The sequence below is a fragment of the Chamaea fasciata genome, unplaced genomic scaffold (assembly GCF_029207755.1).
Source record: "Chamaea fasciata isolate MVZ Bird 193981 ecotype frontalis unplaced genomic scaffold, bChaFas1.0.hap1 SCAF_8, whole genome shotgun sequence".
Classification (NCBI taxonomy): domain Eukaryota; kingdom Metazoa; phylum Chordata; class Aves; order Passeriformes; family Sylviidae; genus Chamaea; species Chamaea fasciata.
In genome coordinates, this window is record NW_027094093.1 from 19,299,801 (window position 1) to 19,310,763 (window position 10,963).

The 10,963-nt window shown below is 53.9% G+C and overlaps 1 protein-coding gene across 1 annotated transcript in view; it reads right to left on the reverse strand.

The window, feature by feature from the left end:
• The window catches only part of GAD1 (glutamate decarboxylase 1), a 33,733-nt gene extending 26,015 nt beyond the window's left edge, over nt 1-7,718 (reverse strand). Inside the window, exons 1-3 of the mRNA XM_066189967.1 lie at nt 7,556-7,718; nt 6,223-6,368; nt 4,477-4,539 (exon numbers count right to left, since the gene is read on the reverse strand). Of these exons, the coding sequence (XP_066046064.1) occupies nt 4,477-4,539; nt 6,223-6,292 (133 nt within the window). The 5' untranslated portion in view covers nt 6,293-6,368; nt 7,556-7,718. The remainder of the gene's footprint in view (nt 1-4,476; nt 4,540-6,222; nt 6,369-7,555) is intronic.
• Nucleotides 7,719-10,963: the final 3,245 nt, after the last annotated feature.

The following is a 10,963-nucleotide window of genomic DNA, read 5'->3' on the forward strand; positions in this document are numbered from 1 at the left end:
ATGCCCACTAAAACACATGTAGTGTCGGGCTTTTCGTCATCAAGGAAAATATCGGATTTTGACCTTCCAGGTTGCAGCGAGCGTGCTTGTTATGTTTCGAAGAGCCATTACGGCGGCTCCGGTCTCCCTTATTCTTCCTTTTCTTTTAAAACAAGCAACTATCGAAACCAAGGCTTGTCGCGGCTGGGGATATCCGCCGGAGAGGAGGGCTTAGCAGGGAGGAAAAACACCGTCCTGAGTTTGCTCACCCACGTCCCCCGACGCCGCTTCTCTTCAGCGCCCTCCGCTTTCCGGCTGTGTCCCTGCTTCCAGAGCCGGGACGGCGGACCACGACTGTGGGCACCTCCCGTCGGGCGCCCATCCGCGGCCCACACGGGACCCCTGCACCCTGGGCAGGCATAGGGGCTGAATCTCGGGGGAGAAAAGGGAGCGACAGTGAGCTGCTGGGCCAATTGCTCCCTGCTGCCAGGCAGGCAGGCAGGAAAGAGCTATCAAAACGGATCACTCGGCTGGCGGGCCCTTCTGCATCAGTCGGGCACCCATACCAGAATCCAGGAGGGTCACTCACAGGTAAGTTTGTCCGAGCCATATTTTCAGTGAACACCTCACGTTTTGCCTTTTAATTCTGATTAGTCTTCTTCTGTGATGCTTTTACGAATAAGACAGACTATTTAAGGGAAACTCTCTTCCTGCATAAGTTAAGAATAGCCGTCTACGTATATATATATATATATATATATATATATATATATATATATATATATATATAATATTTAGTTATGCTGTTACTGTTTCTGATGGCTCTTGCAGCCATTATTAGCTCCTGCAAGAGCTAGTGCTATTTGCCGGCTCTTTAGGAGGAGCAGCTGATATGGAGGCAGGTGCAGGCTACACTGAATTATGGATACTCTTTTACCAGGTCCTGGGGCTTCATTTTGCTTTTTCTTTTCCCCTACCCGTCTTTTTTGTAGGCTCTCAGTAGCGATGCTCAAGTGGGACGAGTTCCGTGAGGTCTGCAGTAACAGCGGCGCTCCGCTCCCCTCGAGAGCCGTGCTCCTCGCACAACTGGCGCTCCCCTCGGCGTGCAGACATGCGTTCCTCAGAGGTCGGGAAATGAGGGAGCACCGCTTCAGTATCAGAGAAAGACTGCAGGTGCCTCCGATTCAACTCCCATCGCGCCTAGCGAGGCCGTGCCTTCGCTGAAGGGTCTGACCTAACGCGACGCTGCGGGCAGGGAGCTCAGTCCTTGCCCGAAGACTGCGGCTGTTGCTCCCCGCGGAGGCTCCGCGGGCCCGCCGTGCCCGGAGCCGGCGGCGGGGATCAGCTGGGCTGGAAGCGGCCGCGCACGGGGCCCGTCAGCCCGCGCCTCGTGGGGCCCGCGGGGCAGCGCCGAGCTGGGGAGGCTCCAGGCGGGGACTGGAGGACGAAAAAAGCCTGAAGGCAGCATCGCTCTGTCGGCCGACATCAGCCCACCCGGCCTCAGGTAACGCGCCGTTCGCTGAAGTCCCTCGGCCACGGCAGGGTCTCGTAGACCTGGAGACTCGGTATAACGGGGAGCCCGGGGGGCAGGCACAGCCCCCGCTCTGGAGCCGCCGGAACATGTCATTTGCCGAGCTCCTCCCTGGGAAGGTGTGGGACGTTCCCCAGCGCCGACCAGGGTTGCAGAGAAGCGTAACAGCTGGCCCTCGAAGGCTCCTTCCCCTCCCGGTGAGAAGCGCAAGACTGTAGCCGACCTTTCCCCTGTATCCTAGTTGAAAAGCGAGGCCGGTGGAGGAGCGTTCCAGCGAGCAGCAGAGGATGAAACAGTGTGCACTCTGCTTCTCCTGGAGCAGGGGAGAGCTCAGTCTTCCTCAGCAGTAGGTGCGTCCTGCAGCTGCATTTTCATCCGTGCGCTTTAAGAGACCGAGTTTTCAAAAGCCGAATGACACCAGACTGGCGAGGGAGTGCCTCGGTGCGCAACGTGGCCACAAATTCAGCGTGATTTCACATCAGGCCTCGCACAAGGCAGATGTGTGAGCCCCCTCGGCCTCGCAGCCTTGGGTGGACGCTCATGTTCCCAGGCGCGGAGAGGACTGCCGGGTCCCGGCGCGCAGCGCAGCCGTGGGGGGTGCACGTCGGTGGCGGCTGCAGGAGATCCTGGTTCTCCGCCGAGGTCGGGGTGTTTAGCATCACCTACGGGAATCATGCTGGGCAGCATAAATCCCAAGGACTCCGGAGACGAGCCCAATTTCTGGCATGCATGGCTGCTTTGGAAGCCCCACTCTCCCGCGCTGCTCGCTGGGCTTGGACTCATCAGCTGGCCGAGGCCAAACAGAAGACGCACCGGAACAATTTTACTACGTTGAAAACTTTCACTGATGCCAAGCAAATGTTAGCAGGATCAGTCCCAGCAAAAACAATTGCCAGGGTGTGTAGCATACAAATCCAGATACAGGGGAAAATCTGCCAATATTTTACCCGCCGTGACAGTTCATTAAACCGCTTTGAAATAGGTTGTTTGTTTGGGTTTGTTTTGGTGTTTTTTTTTTTTTTTTTTGCCTTTGTTGTTGTGGTTTTTTTTTTTTGTTTTGTTTTTTTTTGTGGTTTTATTGGTTGGTTGGTTGGGTTTTTTTAATGAATATGCGAAGAGACAAGGTGGGGGGGAAGGGGTCGGGAACGGTGGGGGTGGTGGCAGCGGCAGCGCTCTTCTCAGGCTTTCAACCAGAAAAGGGGAAAAAAGCTAATCTTTAAATTGCTCAGTTATTTAAGAAGAAATGACATACCTCTTGGATACGTAATTATTGAAAATGTCAAACATGTAATATACAACCCAGATGGAAGAACCGACTCATTGTTAAAGACCTGCCTTTTCTCTGATGTCAATCCTTATTTAAAGTTTGCATTCAAAATTAATCGAGTTCAGTGTGATACACACAGAAAGAACAAATTCAAGGGGCATTTGTGACTATACAATATTTAGGGTCCCGAATGATGTCTTGTGAAAGGTAAGGACAAGGGACTATCATCTGCAACAGTCAAACCTCAACTCGGTTAGCGTGTTTAATTAGGATTCTTGGCAACCTTAATACTTCACTCTGTTTACCATGGGCAACCTTCCCTGTATGCCTTTGTGAAGGTGTTCGATTCAAATGGGAGGGCTCATACAAGCAAGAACAGTGGTCGTGATCAAATCTGAGCATTCCAAACCGGCGTCACTCACTGTTCAGAGTATATTTTTCATGTAAAACAGAAAAGAGCCAGTAAAGGAAAACTGAGCACCAAACCACAACCAAAAATACAGCTTGTCTTGAACTCCCTTCACAAAGCCTTCACTACGCCCTCTTATGCCCTTCTCAAATCCAAAATGGTGGGATATTTCATTTTCAAGTCTATTTGATCTCACTGAGAGAAGCTACGCTGTCCCTCTCTAATCCCCATAGTCTGGCAACACGGAGCAAGCCTAAGAGCGCCTTACTTTATCAGTTCTGCTCGCCGGGCTAAATTAAAATGGTGGTGAAAATGCCCATCGCTTCAGCCACTGAGGGGACCGGTAGGGAAATGGTCCATTAAACCCAGATCAGGAGCTATTTATAGAACTAAGCGACTACTCGTTAATGTCGCCAGCGGCCACCAGTGAAATCTCTCACAGACACAGCGCTAAACATTAGCACCCTGATTCTTTTCCCGTTCAAACTTCCAGGCGACAAAACGTTGAATGAATGAACTTTGACTCGAGCAAGGAGGGAAAGAGGTTTAAATGTTCCTTTGCATCGAAAAAAAGGTTAGTTTCTCCACGACATATTTCCCATCCCCCAAAAAGAGAGGGGAAAAGGGAAAATAATTTCTATGCATAAGAGGCATGGGCTAAACTGAATTATTCTCCCCATCAGCATATGAAGATTTGACTGTTAGTCTCTGAAAGCGAAGGCGCTACTGAGATGTCTGGAGAAGGAAGACAGCTTGTTATCTGCAAATGAATCTCTTGCTATAACGTTGCGATCTGATTGTGCATTTGTTTCCCTTCTGCTTTTCATGTGCCTGCGCGCTGACTGGCTGCCAGCGCTATCTTACCAGCACAGCAAGCTGACGAATTGCTCTTTAATAAGGCTCTCGTTAATCTTTTTTCCCCAGGAGATCCGTATTTTCTAGTCAGATAAGGTTGAAAAATTTCAGACCGTGAGAGGCGGCGAACCGGCCCCCGGCCCCCCACTTTTCCTCCCCGCCGGCCTCCCCGGCGGGTCCAGCGCTTTCTTCGCCCGGAGCGCCCGGCGCCTGCACCCCCAGTGCTGCCGGAGGGGCAGCGGGGCCGCCGCTCCCCCGGTGCACAAACCCTCGGCCGCCGCCGCCGCCAGCCGGGGCGGGCACGGGGCCGGGGCCGGCTGCGGCCGGCAGGGGGCGCCCGAGGCAGGGCCGGCTGGGCCGGGGCTGCCCCGCCGGACCGGCCGCGCCGCAACGTGGGAGTGGGGGCGTCCTGCGGGGAGGCACGGCCGCACTTACCGCATATCTTCAGCCCGATCTTCCTGGTGCACCCGTGAGCCACGCCGCACCACGAGTCGTAAGCTGGAAGAGAGAGCAGAGTTGTTCCCCTGGGGCGGCGGGGTTCTCCGGCCGCCGCCTCCCACCCCGGCCCCCCGCACGGCTGCACGGCCGTGAGAAAGGGCTGACCCCGAGCCCGGCGGCCCTGGGCGGGGGGCAGCTGAGGCTCGGATGACAGCGAGGTGACATGCTGGCCTGCCCAGAGGAGAGGAGAAGGCACCTGGGACCAGACATCTCATCATTTACTGGCGGGGCTCCAGGGAAGCAGCAGCTTAAAATAAAGTGGCGTGAAATGGGGTCACAAAAGAGTTCAGGAATTAATTGGTTGAAAAATAGTATTTGACTAGATGATTGGACTCGTATCATTGAGCCCCGGACGGACTGACGGGCCGCCGACGGCCCTACTAGGACCGAGGGAACAGGCTGCTTCCCAGCCTTCGAGTCGTGGCTCGGACACGCCCCAGTCGGCCCCAACTGAGCCCACGGGAAGCGAGGAACGAAGCCCAGGACCGAGGTGGAGGGTGCGCCGGCCACGGGCACTGCCGAGCCTCTCCCGTCCGTCGTCCGCGAGCCCGCGGGCTGGGGGCGGGGAGCCTGACCTGGCGTCGGGGCGTGAGAGGAGAAGGTTTCAGAGGAACCGGGACGAGGACGGGCTCACCCAAGCACGGAGGGCAGTGGCCCGACTTTCGGGGACGGGGGAAGCGGCACTGCACTCCCGACCGGGCAGAGGAGCCCTCTCGGCAGGGGCGCTGCCGGTGCCCGGGGGCGGGGAGCCCGTGTGGGCAGGGCGGGGTGCAGCTGCCAGCGGTTATCTTAGTTTTAGCCGTGTTACCAATTAATTCGATTTCTGCATGTGACACCTCAATCGAAGGCAGCAGCGCCTGCAACAAGACCCAGCGCTGCCTTTCGTCCTCTCCCCGTTTTTCCCAGTTTCAGAATAATGACAATAATGACTCCGATGCTCGTGCCTCGTATCTCTTTCAGGGTAAAAGCTATTACCCGCTCTGCAGTCCCTGACAACCTTTCATTTCTTACTGTTGCCCGCTCTTTGTCTCTGATGCTTTATAGCATCGAGCCTCCCTTTTTTTATTACTATTTTTTTTTTAATGTGGGCGACGGTCTGAACTGCCTGGCAGGGCTATAAACTGATTCTCTATCCACCTGCAGCTGCCTTTGCTTCCCACTCACACCTCAATAACTCAAGGCGAATTCAGAGCAATTAGGAATATAACGCTTTGAAAAGCTGCAATTAGCATCCAAATTTCGCTTGATTACAGGCTTCAGCGTAGGTTGAAAAGAAGCAGCAGCATTAGCATTTATAAAACGTAGCGGGGAGACACCCGCTTTGATACCCTGGTGTAACTTCGCCCTTTAACGGATTCGTTTTCTCCACACCTCTTCCAACATCCCGATTTTTTGTCCACCTGGGAGGTCAGTTTATTGTCTACACCTCTCAAACGTGGCTGCAAGATAAAGACAACGTTGGCCAGTAAGACGGGCTTTTCCTCACAGCGTTTTATTCGCCACGCACCGACCTCTCCTGTTCCCCAGTAGGAAGATGGTTTCTTTGTGTAGAGCACTTTCCGCACCTTGCTTAATGGCGCGGAACAGGGCTTCACAGATGTATCATTTCGTTACGAAACTGGTCTGAGCCTAAATGGAGAAAGCCTCCAAAACACTTAAAACGAGGAAAATATTAAAACCTACTTGTGGGTCGCAAATTAGGTGGGGCGGGATCCGGAGCATCGTTGGAGGACGAGGGAGCTGAGGAAGCCATCCTTTCAGAGAAACCCCAGTCCTCGGAGCTCGAATTTCCTCGATATTCCTCTGAAAGGTGGGCAGCAAGGGATTTGCTGGAAGGAAGAACAGGCGGGTTTAGTAGTCTAGTCTCCTGAAGCACCGCACCGGAGTCCCGTCCAGACGCCAGCGGGCGGCAGCCGCGCAGGTCCCGAGGCGGCGGCAGGACCGGCCGAACAGGGCAAATGCCTCGACGGACTGAAGAGCAAAATCTTCCCTTCGCCAGATTCCAGGGCGCTACCCCCCGCGCCTGAATGACGGATTTAGCAGAGCATGAAGTCTATAGCAATTATGTCGGTGGCCACTGAGCAGGGCAGTTGTGTGGCTCGCATCAAATGGAGACCAACGTGCAAAGCGAGCTTGGAAATCATCAGCCCAAACGACCTACAATCCCAAACAGAGCCCGCTTCTCGGCTTTACCAAACACACGTCAGGCTAAGCATTCAGGAAGGACTGACAGATAAAACCCCGCCACCACAAAGGTGCGTTTTGCCCAGGTCCAATGACAGGCGCCACATACGTGTGTATTCGCACACGCATGTTTCAGCAAACCGGGGCCAGTATGTGCTCCAGCACTAACCAGCGATCTCCCGTGCCCGTGCTCGCCTTAGCGGCGCAAATGGCAGGAGAGGCATGTCTGTCTGGGGAAGGGAAGACGTAGGACCAGCCCTCGCTCCTCGCCAGATGTTCAGCTCTTTCCTGGCGGACGCGGTGTTCCGATAACCAATACAGGGTCGCTGATCGAGAATTGCCGGGTCAGTGCCCAGCTCGTCTCTTTGTCCCCACGGCTACCTGCGATTTATTTTCTTCCCCTTGTAAAGAAAATGAAGGTCGCGGTAACGAAACAACGCTTTCTTTGTTAGCGGCTTTTTTCAAATCGGTAGCTACCGATCCATTTCCACTGCTGGGTGGATTTACACCCGCGTGTAAACGCAACGGATCAACGATTTCAATGGAAAACAGGTATTTAAATGTTTTAAGAGGAGAAAGAAAACAGCCATAAGCAGAAGATATTTTCTAGACAATGCCTGGAAGTGAAGTAACAGGTTAACACTATGTCTAGGGCGGTAGCTGTATGAAAAAAACCGTTATTCCTCTATTCATACGACAGCGACCAAAACCGATTTTTGGAGGAAAAAATGCTCCAGAGGTTCCCAAAAGCTTGGGAAAAAAAAAAAAAAAAGAAAAAAAAAAAAAAAAAAGAAAAAAAAAAAAAGAAGGATGCTGTTTAGAGGACACTTACCGAGGAGGCGAGCGGACACTCTTATTGCCGTAGTCCAGGTTGGCACGGCGACTATAGCCTGGGAGCGACCCGCCGCTTATAAACTCTGCCAGAAACGACGTCGGAATACCAATCGCGCCGCGGAATTTAATGCGAGATGACCTTTTTTTCCAGAAGTGCTCGGATTTGCTTTTTTAAAAGCGTGAATCGCCGGTTGATCTGCTTCGACGCAGGCATGAGTCACAGGACTGCCGCCACCGCCTCCGCGTCGCTCCGCACGGGGGCTGGGGACCACTGGGGCGGCCGGCTGGGGCGGGGAAGGGCGGCCCACCGGCCCCGGCTGCTGCCGCTGCTCTGCTCAGACCCGGGGCGGCGGGGCTGACTCCCGCGGCGGGTGGGGCTGTCCAGCCGCGGCAGGGGCGGCACCCCAAGCAGGCGGTTCTGTCGTGCGAGCCCCTCGGGCGGACAGAGCCAGCCAGAGGCTTTCCCTAGGCAGCCCCGGCTTGACCCGAGGTCGCCAGCTGTGCTAACAGGCACCGCACACATGGGCGCACGTTTGAGGCGACGGGGCCGAACTCCCGCCTCGGCTCTCCCCTGAGCATGGTGCGGGACTCGAATGTGCCAGGCGGGGTTGGTGTGAATTGTAGCTTAGCAACACCCCCTGTCCCCCCCTTCGCCGCGCCGAGGGTCTGATGTGACCCGCTGGCTCAGCCCGCGGTTCCCGCGGCTTGCTCCACTCCTCCCCGCCAGAGGGTGGCAGAGGCACGGGGACCGCTGCAGGGGAACACCGGGGCGCCTGTGACTTGCCCTCCGTGCTGCCATTAGATTACAACTTAATACCAGACATCCCTTTGCTAAAACCAGAAGCATTAAGACAACAAGTTTTTTGTACCCCTGACAACCCCGTGACTGCGTTGCTCCATCCACTCCCCGAAAACGCTTAGCCAACATTCTGTGGCGGTGACCGCGGTGCTGTATTCCAGCATGCCACGGTAGCAACGCAGATGCCTAAACCAAACCCTTCTCCAAAAGATGTCACGTAAGGGGCTGGAAGGAATCTGCAATGAGACGAGAGGAGGGGAAACAGCCCGATGGAGCCAGAGAATTTCATCCTGTGCAGGAGATGCTGGGCAGCGCAACGAGCACCAGGGCTGTGTCCTTTCTGAAGGACTCGAGGGAAAAGCAATAACTTACAAGCCCGTTTTGTAAAGGAAACCGTCCGACTGACAGCATCAAGTAGCCAGATGACTGCTTTGTCGAGCACACTTACTTTCTAGGAACTGGATGTGTAACAAAAACACCGACAGCACAAAGGCTAGTTTTCAAACATAGCTTTACAGATACTAATGGCCCTATCTGACACCACCTTTCCTCATATCTAGACTATAATTTTAAAGCTGGTTTCAACCAACCTAGCAAAACATTTGCTCAGCGCTGAGTGTGAGAAATTAATTGTCTTTGCAAAAGTAAGCAAACGTTCAGAGGAAGTCATGGCAGGACTGCAGTACAAAGAGTCAACGAAAGACCACGCGAAGAACCCCCAGGCCATCAGTCACCGTGAGACGTGACCCAGCCGGGTGTATGCCCGACACGCTTATTCCTTCCCTTCTGGCTTTCCAGAAGTGCTTGTGTCCGGAGTAAACAGACACGGTTTAACATAAATATTTGCATCCTCGTAGAATCTAAGGCCAGACAGTGAAGGCCAGCGAGCCTTCCGCGGCTCGCTGGAAATACGACTCCTCCCAGCACCTCGAGGGGCCCGGCGGCGCCTGAGCTCAGCACCGCGGACAGCGCCCGGCCCGCCCGGCCGCGCCGCCCCGGCGGGGAGAGCGGCGCACGGCCCGGGGCAGCGGCCTCGCACGGCCCGGGCGCTGCGCGGAGCCCTGGCTCCCTCCCGGCCGTGCAGGAGGATGCCGAGAGCGAACCTCACCGCGGCCGGCCCCGCTCCCCGCTCAGGCCCCTCTGGGTGGCGCTGCCCCTCCAGCCCAGAAGCTCCGCAAAGCCCCGCGCAGAGCCCGCCCGGCCGCCGCCACGGCTGCTCCGAGCCCGAGCTCGCCACGATCCATTCGTCCCGGCCCCGGCAAGGGGAAAGCAGCAAACCCTGGGGCTCCCCGGCTCCCTCCCTCGCTCATCTACAGCGTGGCTGTACAGCACGCCTGGAAACGCTTGCTAACTCTTATTTGCGACCGACCAGCTTGAAAACCCGACCTAAACCCGAGCCACTACAGCTCAGCGGCTTCATTCAGAACCCGCCACACCAACTGAAATCTTTGAAACACCCTTGCCAGGTGTATGCGCCCAGGCTAGGGCACTCAGAGATGTGCCGCTTTCACCGAGAGAGTTCAAAGCCTTCCCCTGCAGCTGTGCTGCTCGAGCAGTCTGCTGTTGCCTCCTGGCTTGTGACCGGCCCTTCCCTGAGGCTACTGCTGCGCGCACTCTAGGCGCAGGTTACAGAGAATCTCTTCGCAGCTGGGGACCCAGAAGAGTTGGGCTTTACTTTGAATCCAGATGTTTACTGAGAACGTGAAACACACCGGAAAAAACACTGATGCACGGTATCAGCAGGGCAGTAGGATGAAGGGATAGAATTCCCTTAGCTGAAGCATGTAAGCAGCACATCAGTTAGAACTCACTTTAAAAAGCCAGACCATGGGGTATTTCTTGAATTCACCTCCAGCCACAAACTGGACACACTAAAACATGAATCTTGAATACCCTGAGTGGGCAAAGGAATGAACGTGATGCAATAAGTATTTTTAGCAACAAAGACTAATTAATTATGTAGTTTTTATAGCTGTGGATATACAAACAATGACTGTCAACCAGAAAAAAAAATACTATTTGTATTGCAACCTGTAGATTCGAAAAGTCACTCAATTTGGAGCTGCCTACAATATTTTAAGAAAGATGAGCGCCTCCTGCCTACCATGTAAGGTCACAATGTAACTGCATGACAATGGAAACACAAATCAGAGAATAAGTCCCCGTGCCATAACATTTCTTGTTTCTTCATATTCTGAACTATAGTGACGTTACATATGCATTTGTCTGCAGGCAAGGCAGTAAATGTGACTTCTGGTGATTATTATTATTATTGTGGGGCATTCCCTCCATGAATGCCCTATGTTGCCTTTTAATTGCCATTTTGTGTGGACTATTAATATTTTAGCAGGCCCCAACCTGCTAAAGGCTCTTTCCTTGAAACTGTATACAACAACAGGTACACAGAACATCTGTGATGTTTCTGGACTTGTGGGTTTCTATTTTTGTCTTTGCAGCATGTGATTTGTGTTTGTTTTTAATAATACAGCTATAATTTGTAATCCAGTACATTAATATGAAATGTATTTATTACATCTGGTATCTCCCCCTCCCCCCCCCCCCTTTCTGGTATAAAAAATGTCTACTTTACCTGTATCTTAGACAGAA